We start from the raw sequence: 15,809 nt of genomic DNA on the forward strand, positions 1-15,809 counted from the left end.
AGCTGTGCCAACATGTGAAGGAGGACGAAGATGATACAGACCATTAGACTCACATCCGGTGCCAATCATGTGTCTCGGACTCCGGTCCTGTAAACAAACAGAATCTTTGGTAAAGGAAATAATACAATCAAGAGAACGAGTTAGCCGACTGACAGATAATAAATTGAATGGAGACCCAAGAACATAAAGAACATGATCAATGGATATAGATGGAAAAATATTAATAGTACCAACACCATGAGATGAGACTCTAGACCCATCTGCCATTGTAACTGAGGGTAAATGATCCGGACAAGACAAAGAAGAAAACAAAGATTTGTTATCAGTAATATGGTCTGTGGTGCCCGAGTCAAGAACCCAAGGACCAAGAGAATCAGAGTGAGTCAGGCCAACAAATGATGTACCTGTGCGTGCAACAGAGGCAGATGTAGTGAAACTAGAACTCTGACGTTCCTCATACCATTTGAGAAAGTCGTTGAAAATGGCAGGGTGCCCTGCGGTATCAGATGAAGCAGGATCCACAGTCGCTGATCGGGGAGGAGGATCAGAGTGAACCACTACAGCAGACCGAGGAGGACGTCCATGTAGAGCATAACATTTGTCAATCTTGTGGCCTAATTTGCCACAATGGTCACACTTGGGTCGTCCCTTTCCCGGCTTGCGAGAACAATTGCGATCATCCCGCTGAGAGACCAAGACTGAGGAATCATCAGCACAAGTAGATGTATCAATGATTTGTTTTCTTGGCACACGTAAAAGGGCAGAACTAGTAGCAGTGAAGTTGGGCACAACAGGAGACCCCAAAATCTGGTCGCGAACATGGGAATATTCATCAGAAAGACCATGTAATGCCAACAACATAAAGAACTTTGACTGTTGCTCAAGTTCTTCAGCTGGAGTGGAGACCGGAGGCAATAACTCATTAAACTCATGGAGAAGGGCATGAATTTTGCCCAAATATTCAGCCATGGGTCCAGGACTCCGCGGAGCAACAACCGTGAAAAGATCCTGACAAACATCATAAAGACGCTGAGTGTCATTGGTGTATAACAACTTGGCCTGTGCCCAAACGTCTGAACATGTTTCATATGAACGAAACATTTGTTTCAGCGAAGAGTTAATGGTGGACTTAATGACGATGCATAATTGGGCATCAATTTTCGTCCAACGGGAAACTTCATCTGCAACAACTTTAGTTACACTCTGGGTGAGATGATCTTCATATCCTTGACTCTTGAGGCAAAGTTTGATATCGGATGCCCATGTCGCGTAATTTGTGCCATCCAACTTGTCAATGGATAAATGCACATTGACGTAGTTGGTATAAACAGAGGGTTCAGATAGCGGAGTGCTTGAAGACGACACACTCGAATTGGTAGCGGAAGAAGCCATAGAGGGAGAAACCCTAAAAATTCAAGGTGCTCCGATTGAAACAACAACCACAGATCCAGAAAGAGCTCAAGAAGGCGATTCAAGCGAAGTTGATCGGCGCAGAAAACGACCGGCGACGCGCCGTCACGCGCGGCGGAGAGGGTGCGGCTGCCGGAGCTTGCGGCGCGTGGAGGCGCGTGGGAACTCCGGCGATCTCTGCGGCGTTGGAGTCGCCTGGCCAAGACGAACAAAGCCGTCTGGTCGTCGGTCGAAACTGCAGCTCCGGCGACGGTGGCGGCGGCGGTGGAGGCGACGGTGATGGTGGCAGAAGCGGCAGATGAGCGGCTGGACAGTGACTGTAGTAAACTAACCTAAGCTCTAGATACCATGTAAAATAAGATGAAATAGGGTTTTGGGATTAATCTCCCTTGTGTAAACCCTACACAAATGATAGTTTATTTATATTGATAATGGACCAAACCCAGAAATACATAATGGGCTGAGCCCAACTACTAAACACAATATTATATCATCTAACAAGTATAAAATATTTTATGCAAAAAAGTTTATCACCATTGTGTCTATGTGAAATGTATTAATAGCATTAGTTTTAATTTTAAAAAGGGATTGTTGTGTTTATTTGGAAGGAAGCAGGACAGTTGCATGCTGTGTTAGAGATGGATATCAAGTTACATTATTTTCTCTTTTTATTTTTTGCTTTTTGTTTTTCAAAATGAACTCGACCCACACCTACTCTGACGTTGGGTATTAATTTTCAAATTAAAATATTTAGGTTCATAAATGTGTATCAAGTGGAGGCAAGGTGCTTATTCCAACATTTGCTGTTGGAAGAGCTCAGGTATTCTTATTAATTCATCTCACAGATTGTAATTTATCTTTCTATTTGTTATAGCTAATGGATGAAGTCCAAGCAACTATTTCACTTATAAATTCTAAGTATGTGTTTGGTTCAACATATTTTGAAGAAACTATCAATTATTTTTGCCTGTATTTTTGAGAGATCTTTCGAAAATTAAATATATCTTAATTAATAATTTAAAAGACCTTAAAAAAGAACAATTTCACTAAGGTTATATTAATAAACCATGAGCCACTCAAATTGATGTCTTTTAGTGACCAGTTCAATTTTCAAAAGTATGATATATATGTAATGGTTGTCTTATATTTACGAAGCTGTTACAATATCTAGGAACTATGCATTTTGTTGGAGGACTACTGGGAACGTATGAATTTGAAGGTTCCTATCTATTTCTCAGCAGGTTCGTTTCAGCGTATACTTTTGTGTCAATTATCTTTCTTTGATCTATTGTTTTTGTGTAAGTAAACTATACATAATCATTTCACTGTAACCCTTCCCATTTATAGAAAACAAGATTTTATCTTATTTCCTAAGTTTCACAATTACTTTTATAAACATATTATGTACATTCAATAAATTAAATAAGGAACTGTCTTCTGCACAGCACACACTTTATTTTTTGGGAAATCTTCCATGAGGCTTAATTGGCCAGTACTGAGGTTGTAGTAACCCTAACCAGAGTTGCTCCCCGTTATCCCACTAAAACAGCCAGTCTTATTTGTTTTAACGATATAATCACTAAGGCCATGTATTATTGCATTTTTTTGTCTTGTGACATTATCTCAAATCCTGTGTTGAAATTTTTCTGTAGAGGCTTATCTAGTTTTTAAAATTGAACCATGAAAGGATTATCTGTGTGTATAGTTTTTAATTTAAAAAATAGCTATTTTATTACAGAAAAAGAGATAAACCACCACTACAAACATGTTAATAACGGGTTCCCTACTCTCAGCTAACTTGACTACCAAACTAAAAGTAGAAAGGTTTCAGAGCTTCTTGTACAAAACACCAACAGAATGTGAACTTCCTCGATTTGTTAGTCAGTTAATGATGGACAGATGAAAGAGTATGACAGGGTATACATCAGTTTTAGATTCTGACTAAAGATTGAGAGGGTGGTCACAAATTTCTGTAGGAGTAGTAAATTACGTATCCTTATCATTTCTAGATCTCTGTTTTTGTATATTTTGATCATATCCTATAAAAAAACAAGCATGAAGGAAGCAAGCTGAAATAAGAATCAACGAGGTTCTGGAAAATGTTTGATGATGAGAGCCTCATTGGGTGGAGAAGTTTCAGATGAATCAGAAAATGGAGATGACAGCGGTGGATCTTTAGCAGTAGACCTAGTGGAATTAGTGAGGATCCATGGAGAAGGTTGGAGATTCCTTGGATGAAATCTCCCTGAATGGTTTCTTAAGGAAATTTTTACATTCTGATTTAATAAAAATCCAGAATTTGTAATTGCAAATGGAGAAATATTTTTTATTGGTATATATTGTTAGAATATCAACACAATATCTTAGAGGGAGAGAATGACTATGACAGATTAAGAAACTTTTGGTAGTTTATGATTATTATGTTATTCAGCATTCTTCCCCTACTTTTTGGATATTATAAAATATATTATTGTCATTTTAATGATAACTATCAATGTATAATAAACAGAATTGAAAATATAGAGAAGTTGTCATTCTTCCCCTTCCAAATGTTTGAAAAGCTATTGTGGTCAATTTCTGTAATTATAATGATGACTTCCACTTAATTTTCAAAGAAGGCAGTTATTATCACATAATAGTAAATTTACACTTTAAAGAGATGTAGGGGAAGAAAACATAAACTATGATTCTCATTTCTTAGTTTGAAACGAGTAGAAGAGGTTACTTAATCACCCTAAAGATAATTGCATTAATGAAATAACAACTCTTTGTATCCCTACAATATCTTGATATTGATATTTACCATTTCTAATAATATCTTCTCATAACTCAACACTTTCCCTCAAGTTGGTACATGGATATCAATCATTCTCAACTTGTATGTAAGATCATGAAACTGTTGTGTGGGAAGTCCCTTTATAAATATATCTGTTAGCTGAAGTCTTGGTGGGATGTAGGAAGCAATACTTACAGTTGCTGAAGTGTCGATATATCTCTAAGTGTCACTCTATCTCTTTGTGTATGGTTCTATTGCGATGGACAAAATTGCGAGTAATACTATTAGTTGATTTATTGTCAAAAAGCAAAGTCATAGTTCCTCTAGTTCAATTTATATACTCCCAAGTTTGGTATGTATGTACATTCTATATGCTCTAGTTGGAGGGAGAGTTTCATAATTGTGTAACTTATCTGGATGGGATAACTTATTATAATAGGTTAACTTATGCATAGTATTACTTATCTGACCTATATCTGTTGGATTGATCATTACATTTTAGTATTTTTTATGCAAGGAACTCCTATAAATGAATGAATGAGCTAAAAGAGATGAATCACTCTCTTAAGCATATTTTCCTTACTTCTATCTCATGTAATATCAATAATCACTACAGCATCTAATAATATCTTATTGTAACTTAAGATTTACATTATCTAAAAGACATTATTTAAAAATATGGGAACAACTAATTGTATAAGCATAATGGTTTAGAGCTGATTATGCATTATTCTTTTACCAAAGCTTCTTGTGCTGCACTGTTCACTCTATGTAGGCTTATTGCAGAATAGTTTTCCTTGTCCTTTCCAAATGAATCAGATTAAGATAATAAAATACAGCTCAGTTCTGTAACTTATTGACTAGTCTATTTTTCGGACAATGTTTCTATTTTTCCATTAGTTGTTGGGATCTGTGCTTCATATTAATACTCCATTTCTTTGTTTCCAGGATTAACAGTCCAAGTTAATGCGTATTATAAAATGCTTATTAGTTGGACAAGCCAGAAGATTAAAGATACATACTCTAAACATAATGCTTTTGATTTTAAGAATGGTAATTTCAATATTTTTTTTGTCATATCATAAATATTCTGTCTGGCATCGTTATGCATTCATATGTTCACTAACATTTCTGTAAACTGTTCCTTTTTTCAATGTTTGTTACATATCTTTAATGCTGTGATACAGTGCCTTGACGTTGGGACCATTCCTAAGTCTGAGATTATATTTCTTTAAATTCAGTAATTGTAACAGTTTGCCAAAGGATTAACGAATTTGATATTTAAAGCATTAGCTTCCTCATGGCAAAAACGTGATGGCTTGGGGCTGATTTTGTTTTAATGGTAAGGGGTTTGATTATAGTGGGCAAAAGGAGTGAAATGGCTAACATGTGGTAGTTGACTGGCAGCTGTAACTGGTGCCCTAAAAGACTAGAAGTGTGAATAGTTGCTTTACAGGTTTTATGAGAAGGAATGTCTGCCATCGGATTCTTAGGTTTGACATCTATATAACACATACCAAAGCTAGATCTTTTTGATGATATGAAATTTTAAATATTTTCTTTTCATATCTGGTGATGACAAATTTGAATTTATTGAAAAGAAAAATAAATCAAACAAAAGGAAATTGTTCTATTCTTGTTGACAGATTTTCTTTCATTGATTTACTATATATGAAATAACTATGGTGTGTCCTCAAACTTTGATTGGCAAGATGAAGAATATTGTGTCATTGTTATGCTAGGCGATCTTTAATCTCTTATGAAATTTTTATTGAAATTTCAAGGTCAGTTGGTAAAAGTCTGGAGTAGTAAAAGTAGAAGTCCTAACGGAGTATCGTGGGGAAATATATAAAATTTTGCTAATATGACATATATTAATTTTACTTTTAAACAAACTTATTCGAATGCATCCATATTGAAACTTTTGTGAGAAAACTCAAGAAATTAAGATTAGAGCTTTTGTTGAAATTATGTGTATTATCTGATAAGTTCTACGTCTCATTCATCTGGTTTGGATGTTACAGTTCAAAAGTTTGAGAGGTCTATGATAAATGCTCCTGGTCCTTGTGTTCTTTTCGCTACTCCTGGGATGATAAGCGGTGGATTTTCGCTTGAAGTTTTTAAGCAGTGGGCAGTGTCAGAAAATAACCTTGTCACTTTGCCGGGGTACAATCCTATTTCTTATTTTTCTTTACTTTATTTCTCTTTATATTAGCCATTTGATAGCATGATGAGCAAAATGCCGATAAATGTTTACTAAAATTAGCTTGTCACATTGAAAAGCATATGGACACGAAGCTATTTTAATACTGCCCTTTAATGATAAATATCACGCTTGACTAAAACTTCTGGTACATACAAATACATTGGTGATAGCAGTCAATTTAGGAAGTGACTGCTTCACAATTTTTGGATGGAAAGAAAATTTAGAAATTGAAATGCAAATGATTGTTTTGGATGTGTACGAGTCAGATTGTTTTTTAAAAGCATAAGAATGATTTCACATGATTGTTTTAGATAAAAGTTAAAAAAATTTCGTTCACGATTTTCCATTATATTATTTATTTTACAGGTTGCAATTAAATCCATTTACTCACTAACTAAGCCCAGCCATGCATAAATCCGTCATTTCACCCAAAAATTAAAAAATTTGAAGTATAAGATCATTTATCATTGGATGGCTTATGGACCAACATATATCGTAATGTGTAGTGTAATGCTTGAAGGGGCAAGCCTAGGTTGAGATTTCAGAATTTAGGGAGAACTCCTCAAATTAATGTATCAGAGACTATTAGCAATTATATTTTATTATTTCATATTTAACAGATTATAATAAAGTCTATAATGTAAATATCCTTGAATGATAGGGATCTGATTATACACCTGAATAATAGGGATTTGATTACATTAAATGTTATTATTATATTTCCAAAATCAGTTTTCTAATCATGTATATATATTTTACGTACTCTTAGTAATAAAATTATTCAATTCTACCCTAATATTTGAGAGAGGAGAGGCTATTCAAAATTCTAACCGAAGCTCGTTTTTAAGTGAAGAAAATTAAAAGAAAATAAAACTACAGATTTTGTTCAAAAAAAGGATTTTGGTAAAATAATCAAACAAGTGAAAGGAGGAAGGAAAAATAATAAAAACAGTGACAGAAAGTTGTGGATAAGGCGAAGAAGCACAAGGTAAAGATTGGTGAGAATTTGAGGGGAAACAAGGTGTCATATTAGGGAAGGGAAATAGATAAATTGGTACTAATATTTGTCACCGATTTAGGAAAATATTTCTATATAATGGAATAAGAGAAATCCAAGAGAAATATCAAATTTTGTAAGGTTGAGTTAGGCTTAAAGTTCAATTTTTAACATGGTATTAGAGTTATAAATTAGAGCCTATACTAGCAAAGTTTGTTGTCTGTTAGATCTATTATTCCATCTCTTATCGGGTTGCTATCAGACTACCCATTAATGTATAGTCACATGGTCAACATGCATATGCCTTGGTGTGAGAGGATTGTGTTGGAAGTCCTACGTTGATTAAAGATAAAGTCAATTCATTGTATATAAGTAGGTGCAAACTTCACTTTACAAACTGGTTTTGTGAGGTTGAATTATACTTAAAATTCATTTCTTAATATGGTATCAGAGTCATGAATTAGAGTATATCCTAGCAAAATTTGTTATTTGTTAGGTCTATTGTTCAACTTGCTATTGGATCATCCATTAATGTCTAGTCTCACATTTGAGATGTATGTCTCGATGTAGGGAATGTGTTGGAACTCTCACAACGACTAGAGATAAGGTAATTTGTAGTATATAAGTAAGTGCAAACCTCACATTTCAAGTCAATTTTGTAAGGTTGAGTTAGACTTAAAGTTCACTTTTTAATCATGTCAATCGAAAAATCTGTCTTAAATATGTGGAAGTTGGTACTTCTTTTAGAAGTAACTACGAATATTTGTGTTTTCTGTCATGTATAGTTTTTTTTTATTTTATTTTATTTTATTTCATGGTTCTGTCTTTCTGCCATCTACACCATGTCACTACATGTATTCTGTGCATGGAGAGACTTTTCTTTGCCATTTGTTTTACTGTCTCTTTAGTTTCTTTTTTCTTTTTTAAGAAAAAATATGTATGAATGTATACAAGAAAAATATGTATTGATCTATTCCATTTTCATATATTCGAAAACCAGTTGTATTCCGTTACTTTGTTCTCTTGTAGGTATTGTATGGCTGGAACGATAGGTCATAAATTAATGTCAGATAAGCGGGCCAAAGTTGATCTGGACGCTAATACAAGAATAGATGTGCGATGCCAGGTAAATATTATCCCCTACCCAATTACAGGGAGATATATCTAACTATTCATTATTTTTACGAACGTCAGTTCATAGAACTTCACATGGCATGAGTAGCAACAGAGTTAGCTGCATGTACAAGTTGATAAATCGGCACAGTGGTGAAAATAACATGATTAGCAAACTTATATTAGGAAAATAAACATCTTGACTTTCACAGAGTATTACATCATTAGTCTACTTTCCTGAGCTTGGTGTTTGAGGTGATGAGTATGCTTCTGACATGCCTTTTTCATATTAATATACAACTGAAACCATATTTCTTCTTTCACTTCTTTGTTCTATAATAGCAGATTCTGTCCTCTTGAGTTGATATTGGTACACTGGGTATAAACCCGATTTTAACTAATCTGTGTGTCGCTGTCACCTATCGATGTTCCTCCAATTATCTTGAGATTTTTGTTTTGAAGACTTGTGTGCTATAGAAATAAGACCAAGACGACATTATAATACTGCTTATATTTAAATTAATGTCTTTCTAGTCTTGAATTGCTTGAATATCAAAAAACAAGAAATCCTTGTAGTCTTCTGCTATATTGTACAAATCAGCACTGAAGGTAATTGCGTCAATTGATTTGGTTTCTGGTATAACTTTGACTCGACTTAAATTGGCAGGTTCATCAATTAGCTTTTAGTCCTCACACTGATTCTAAAGGGATAATGGATCTTGTAAATTTTCTCGCCCCCAAGCATGTTATACTAGTGCATGGGGAGAAGCATAAGATGGCTTCCCTTAAAGAAAAGATTCATTCTGAATTTGGGATTCAATGTTATGATCCTGCAAACAACGAAACCATATGCATTCCTTCAACTCACTATGTAAATGCAGAAGCCTCACACTCTTTCATCAGAAGCTGCTTGAGTCCGAACTTCACATTTCAGAAATGCAGTTCGGTGGACATATGTAACTCTTCTACGATAGACAAAAGCTTAATGCCTATGCTCCAAGTCGAAGATGAAAGGGTATCAGAGGGAGTTTTTGTTGTGGAGAAGGGTAAAAAGGCAAAGATTGTACACAAGGACGAACTTTTGCTTATGTTGGAGGAACCGAAGCACGAACAATGAGAGGGACGGTCTGACATATTGGTGACTCAATGGATCTTAGTCTTGGTTCTTATATTCAGAACTTCATTGCGACTTATCTTGAAATTCTCAATTTCTTGAAGAGCATCTGCAAATAATCGTGGCAGTAATGTCCCTACAGGATTAAGGAAAACTCCCAACATCAAAGCAGTGTATTTCTGCTGCTTTTAGTCAGCAGTGAATGAGAAAATTGCAAGGAAACAAATCTCAGCAATTTGGAGCATCAATACCCACTGAAAATGTTTTATTTCAGAGCACTGAAGGAAGTATGTGAATGAAACAACAGAAGTGGTTCGTTCCATAAAAAGATAATCAGTTTAAACAGAACAGCTTGGGTTGGGGTTATTCTTCCTTCCTTTACAAGAAGTTCGTTTATGGCCGTAATAATTTGATACTCTGATCCTAACATGAAGGGATTTACTGTGATTGCTTTTGTTCCCATATTTTATTTTTTGGTTATTCTAGGAAACATGTTCCCCATGAATTACTCCTAGTAGGTCATTCAATGATCTGAATTCCAGATTGGTCTTGTATTTTGTTTATTTCAGATGTGTAACCAATTTTTACAAAAGCAACCTAATGAGCTGTCTTTTCGTACTTTTGCTGCTGTAGAAGTGAATTATAACTTATAAGCCTATATTAAGTTGAGTTGTAATAACCATTTTTTTTTCATTCATTACACACTCACTACAATATATAGGTGAAAAATGTTGGGAGGGTAATTTATTTTATAAAGAATTTTAAATTTTTATTATATTATTTCAATCAAAGTTTGAATTAAGAATTTATAATAGTATTTTGATCAAATAAATGAGAATTTTAAACATCATTAAAAGAAAAAGAATATGAAACTTTTTATTCTTTTATCAAATCTATATCTATTTTATTCGATTTGTTTCTTCTTCGGAATTAGATCTCAGTTAAAATATTGTTAACATGATTTTGGTTGGAATGTTTGTTTTGCGAAAGGTTTTTGGATGATATTTGCTTGACATAATTTTTTCAATTGATTTTTTTGAGAGTTTCCTTTAAAGTTAAAGTTGAAGTTCATTAAGATTTATTTTATCATTATTCTTAAACTCTAGAAGAGAAAATCGTTGAGTTGAAATTGGGTTGTTTTACACATTACAAGTTGTATTGAGAAAAATGAATCAATACATCAAATAGAAGAAATTTGATATCTTATAACAATAAAATCATAATACGAGAATAAATAAAGATATTCCTAATAACACATATATATAGATTAGATATTCACGATTGTATAATATTAATTCTGTATTTCTAAATTTCTAACCACATTCATAATTATATATAGGATAGTTTCTTATTTCTTTTAACTATAATACTTCGCTTCAAACTATAGCATATAAGTTGGATGTGTAGTATGTTACAAGAAATAAGAAAATACCTCAATGTCCAAGATAATTTGTCTGGAAATTTTGAAAAGGATTTTGTTTTAGTTTTACAATACCTCCCTTATCACTACTTGTGATAACAATGTCATTCACATACAATGAGATAATCCTTAGAAAGAATGACAATAGAATTAATAATGATCAACATCCTCGCTTAGCATCAGTTAGAGAAAGTTGCAATTTTAATTAGTAAAATCAATACCAAAGATATTATGTCAATAATATTATTCTAATATATCTTATATTATGCCCGTGTATTATTTTTCATATGTGCAATTATTATTATTAATTATTTCCTATATTGTCTATTGTATTCAACGATGGTTTTATAATAAAAGTTATGAAAAATGTTAAAAATTCAAACAATAAAGTATCTGTTAACATAATAAAGTATTCAAATATAATAAAATTTTAATATTTGTTAACAAACAAGTTAAGATAATCTATTTTCTTAACTTTAATCTCATTAAAAAATATTTAGAATAAATAAAAGCTTATTTTGTTTGAAAATGTGATTGAAAAAATTGTTTATGGTTTTTTAAAGTATGATTAGATTTTAGGTTTATTTGTAAAGATGATAATGTGGGATGAGCTAGCATTCAGACTCTAAGAAAATATGCGGGATGGACTAAGTATTTAAGTCTATTGGTTCGCTTAAGCCCCTCTCACATAATTTGTAGCTCATGTGCTTATAAGCAAGTTGCTCATTAAAGTTTTTCTCTAGTCAATCCAAAAACAACTTTATTCTTTACGTTTCTTCTCTTATTTTAATCTAATTCAAAGTCATTTCTATTTTCAAAAAACTTGTACTTAAAAATTTGGAATTATAAAATTATGAATGTTACTTTTTTTTAGGAAATAGACCTATAAAATTTATTACTTTTTCTAATTTAATTAAATAAAAATAAGGTTATTAAAATACTACACCTTGGTAAAAAAATACAAAATAAATAATTTCTCATGCGGGTCGCGGCCTGCAAACCTCACGGACCAAACATTATGCGGGACATGCCAACTACAGGGCGGGCCAAAATGAGATAGGCCGGTTTGTATTGTCATCCCTACTTAATTATTCTTTTGGTCTTTATTTTTGTTGAAAATGTCAAGTTGGTCTTCCAGATTTTTTTTTTTCGTTTTAATTAAAGACCAAAAGTGATTTTTTTGTTGGTCTTTACTTTTGTTGATAAATTTCTTTTTTAATCTAATTCAACTTGGTTAAGATTTTTTTAAAAGCGACTCAATTTAGTCTTCAATTTTTCACAAACGGTGATAATGTTAGTATCACGTGTGAATTTGTGATTTTTTTGAATTTTAGAAAAAATTAATTTTAATTTTCAATTTTTTTGTAATTTTATTTGTTACATGTGTCACTCAACACTTGTACCATGTGGCACAATCAATGTGGTGTGACAGTACTATGTGGGTAGAGTCTCAATTTGGTCTCACATTTATTTTTTAAATTCAATTCTCAATTTTTGTATAACTTAAGCAATATTGATATTTTAAATTGGGACAAAATTCATTCTTTTAATAAATCGTGTGTTGATACTTTTACTAAAATTAACATTTTTATTTAATAAATTAACTTTAAAATATACACAAAATTGAAATTAATAAATAATATTTAAAGGGACAACAACTATAAAAAAAAGTAAATTAAATATTTAATTTATGACAAGTAATGTGTTTGGGTGTATGTGAATTTAATACTTGAATTTTAAAAAATTATACTATTTTAATTTGTACATTTATTTTTTGGTTATATCATTTGTGTTCCCTTTCACATTATTAAATTTAATAATCACATTCAAACTCTAACTAACATGATTTCAAATAAATTTTAAAATTAGTTTAAAAATATTTTCAAAAATATTTAATAAAAATGTCAATTTTAATAAAAATAACAATATAAAATTAATACAATAAAAATGTCAAAGAAAGACAACATTGCTATATTTTTTTACAAAAGGTGAGACTAAATTGAATCTAAAAAATAATTATAAAACCAAATTGAGACTTTGTCAAAAATCAAATTAAGACTTTGTCCTTGTGACACTATTATAGTGTCACACTAACCATACCACAACTATAAATACCACAACTATAAAGTAACACGTAAGGGATCAATTATCCAATTTTCTAACATTGTTACCAAGAAATTAAGTAAAAAAATTATTGAAAGGAATATAGAAAAAAGTTTGCTATTGTGACATTATGTCCAAAAATATTTCAAACAGTCAAGTGCAACACAATACAAGAACCACATAGAAAACTATTTGAAGCCAATTAGTTAATACTTAAACTACAGTAAACTCATTTCAACAATAACAAATGAAGAAAAAATTAGTTTTACATATACACAACACAACTACTAAAATAGGTGGAAATCTAATTTTCCTAAGAAAAAAAATTACTGAATATACTAGATTTGTATTTAAATCGTTCCATTGAATTCACTTAATTAAAGACCCACATTGGTTTTCAAATTTGAAAAACAAGTGAAATCAAGATAGAAATTTTTGCACCAAAAAAGAAACATTCTAATTCGACAATTCTGTTCTTAAAGCCATTTCTATTGAGACGCTCGTTCGGGATAAAGCAAAAGCACACTTACGTAATTTAGCTGGATCAATTCAATAAAGTAGACTATTGTACTCAAAACTGCAGTCAATTAAAACATGAAAACAATGAAAATGCAGAGTAACATGATGTCCCTCAAAACCAAAAATAAAGCAAGCAAAAACATATATAAGTAATGGTTCCTAAAAGATGCATAAAATTAACAACTGGTAAATCAAGCATCCACCCTTTCCTCCTCCAAGATAAGGGTCTTCCCTGTTGGTTTTGCCAACAGATCTGTGTACTCTTGGAATGGGGATTTGGTAAAGCGAGTCTCCTTCCAGAATTCTGGTGTCAGGAATCCATATGTTTTCATCAAGCAATCAAAAGTGGCCTGTAAGAAAAATCACGGTGCATTAATCATTATGGGTAATTAGACAACATAAGAACAATTCATGCATGATAATTGCAACTCTAGCATGGGATCCCATTTTGCATTCTAGTGCCTTTAATTGCAGCAAAGACAAATTGACTATTACTTCCATACATCAAACCAAATAGTCTTAGAAAAATGATACTCAAACAGGCCCCCAAATAATAAAAAGATCTTTCATTAACACTGGCATTAATCGATGAATGTTCAATACTTTGAAAATCAGTTAAATAATTTTACTGCTCTAAGACTACAAGTGTTGACAAAGTAGGTAATTAGTTCCAATACATTCATACACAATGAAGCTACTCCACTTGCACAGTGAACAGACCACATCTAAGTTGCAAAAAAAATGGAGATTTATACATGATGATGATAGATTCACAACATTATACAAACAGAAATAGTCCAACTAGATTCACAACACACCTTAATATTTAAGTGATAATAGATGATGATGAATAGATGATAATGAACATGAGACAGTTATTTCAAAACACTCCTCATCAATAATCACAGAATGATAACAAACATCCAACCAAAAACGAAAATAATCAATGTTAGCTACCCTTTATCCAAAGGCACTGAGCGAATCCAAACAAACACATCATCAACACTTAATTACGAAAAAATAGGACAAAATAAGTCACAGTTCTCCCCAGTTTCCACAATTTCATCGCAAAACAACTCACAAGAAGCATAGATTATCAGTCATATTCAAGACACGCGATCAACTAGTACTCAAAATTTTCCAATTTAAAAAATGAAAGAGACTAGCTTGCAAGAGAAAACAACACAAACCTTAACGAAGTTGCCAAGGGTCTTGGTGGATCCTCTGGAAGAGGTGAAAACATCATCAATTCCAGCGAACTGCAGCACCTTCTTGGGAACCCTAGCCGCCACGATTCCGGAACCCCGAGGGGCGGGAACCATCCTCACGGTAACGGACCCACACTTGCCCGTAACCTTGCACGGAACAGTGTGGGGCTTACCGATCTTGTTCCCCCAGTACCCTCTCCTAACAGGGATAACGGAAAGCTTCGCCAGAATGATGGCGCCGCGAATTGCGGTGGCCACCTCCTTGCTGCACTTAACGCCAAGACCCACGTGGCCATTACCGTCGCCGACAACGACGAAGGCCTTGAACCGGGTTCGCTGACCGGCCCTGGTCTGTTTCTGGACCGGCGTGATTTTCATGACCTCGTCCTTGAGGGTGGGACCCACGAGGGTGTCAATGATTTGGTGTTCCTTGATGGGAAGGGAGTGGAGGTAGATCTGCTCCAAGCTTCGGATTCTGCCCTCTTTCACCAGACGACCGAGCTTCGTAACAGGGACCCACTTCTCCTCCTCTTCACGGCGAGGACCTCGGCGGCGTCCACGACCCCTGTCACCGCCACGCCCGCGCCCGCCGAAGCCACGCCCGAAACCGCCGCGGTCACCACCTCCACGTTCTGCCATTGTGGATTGAGAGAGAAAGAGTCTGGGAGAAAGTGTGTATGTGTGCGGCTACTTCGCAGATGAGGTTTGTGAGTGAATTTTAGGGTTTATGTAAAAAGAGAGTTATGGGCCAGATCGTAATGGGCTTACATTTAGATGATTTAAAATTTTGATCTTTTTTCAGTATGTAAAAGGATTTTGCTTCCTGGACCTTGACTATCCGGTGTATGCACGTTTTTTTTATTATTATTATTATTTTATTTTTAAATTTAGATACAAAAATTAATATAATTATTATTATATTTAAATAAATAATTTATTTATA

At 33.3% G+C, this 15,809-nt stretch overlaps 2 protein-coding genes across 9 annotated transcripts in view; one reads left to right on the plus strand and one right to left on the minus strand.

The window, feature by feature from the left end:
* The window catches only part of LOC114173570 (cleavage and polyadenylation specificity factor subunit 3-II), a 22,932-nt gene extending 12,696 nt beyond the window's left edge, over window positions 1–10,236 (plus strand). For 7 of the 8 annotated variants that reach the window (XM_085669773.1, XM_028058055.2, XM_028058054.2 and 4 more), the window contains 6 exons: window positions 2,165–2,230; window positions 2,582–2,651; window positions 5,135–5,239; window positions 6,211–6,352; window positions 8,419–8,515; window positions 9,170–10,236. In XM_085669773.1, coding sequence (XP_085525899.1) covers window positions 2,165–2,230; window positions 2,582–2,651; window positions 5,135–5,239; window positions 6,211–6,352; window positions 8,419–8,515; window positions 9,170–9,619 — 930 coding nt within the window. In that variant the 3' untranslated portion in view covers window positions 9,620–10,236. Of the gene's footprint in view, window positions 1–2,164; window positions 2,231–2,581; window positions 2,652–5,134; window positions 5,240–6,210; window positions 6,353–7,959; window positions 7,997–8,418; window positions 8,516–9,169 lie in introns of all 8 variants that reach the window. The other variant, XR_003602521.2, reaches the window with a different exon arrangement.
* A 3,451-nt stretch (window positions 10,237–13,687) lies between these two features.
* On the minus strand, window positions 13,688–15,576 carry LOC114173834 (uncharacterized). The gene is made up of 2 exons (XM_028058474.2): window positions 14,849–15,576; window positions 13,688–14,008 (listed from the first exon to the last, which is right to left on the minus strand). Exons 1-2 carry the CDS (start codon window positions 15,503–15,505, stop codon window positions 13,850–13,852), a joined length of 816 nt encoding a protein of 271 aa, XP_027914275.1. The 5' UTR covers window positions 15,506–15,576; the 3' UTR covers window positions 13,688–13,849.
* Between the last annotated feature and the right edge of the window lie 233 nt (window positions 15,577–15,809).

The sequence above is a fragment of the Vigna unguiculata genome, chromosome 2 (genome assembly GCF_037176805.1).
Source record: "Vigna unguiculata cultivar grain cowpea cultivar isolate G323 ecotype 2 chromosome 2, ASM3717680v1, whole genome shotgun sequence".
NCBI classification, from domain to species: domain Eukaryota; kingdom Viridiplantae; phylum Streptophyta; class Magnoliopsida; order Fabales; family Fabaceae; genus Vigna; species Vigna unguiculata.

Coding starts and splice junctions, on each gene's coding strand:
- LOC114173834 (XM_028058474.2), bottom strand. CDS start 15,505: ATGGCAGAACGTGGAGGTGGTGACCGCGGCGGTTTCGGGCGTGGCTTC. Junction 14,009..14,848: donor CCCTTGGCAACTTCGTTAAG/GTTTGTGTTGTT, acceptor TTTTTCTTACAG/GCCACTTTTGATTGCTTGAT.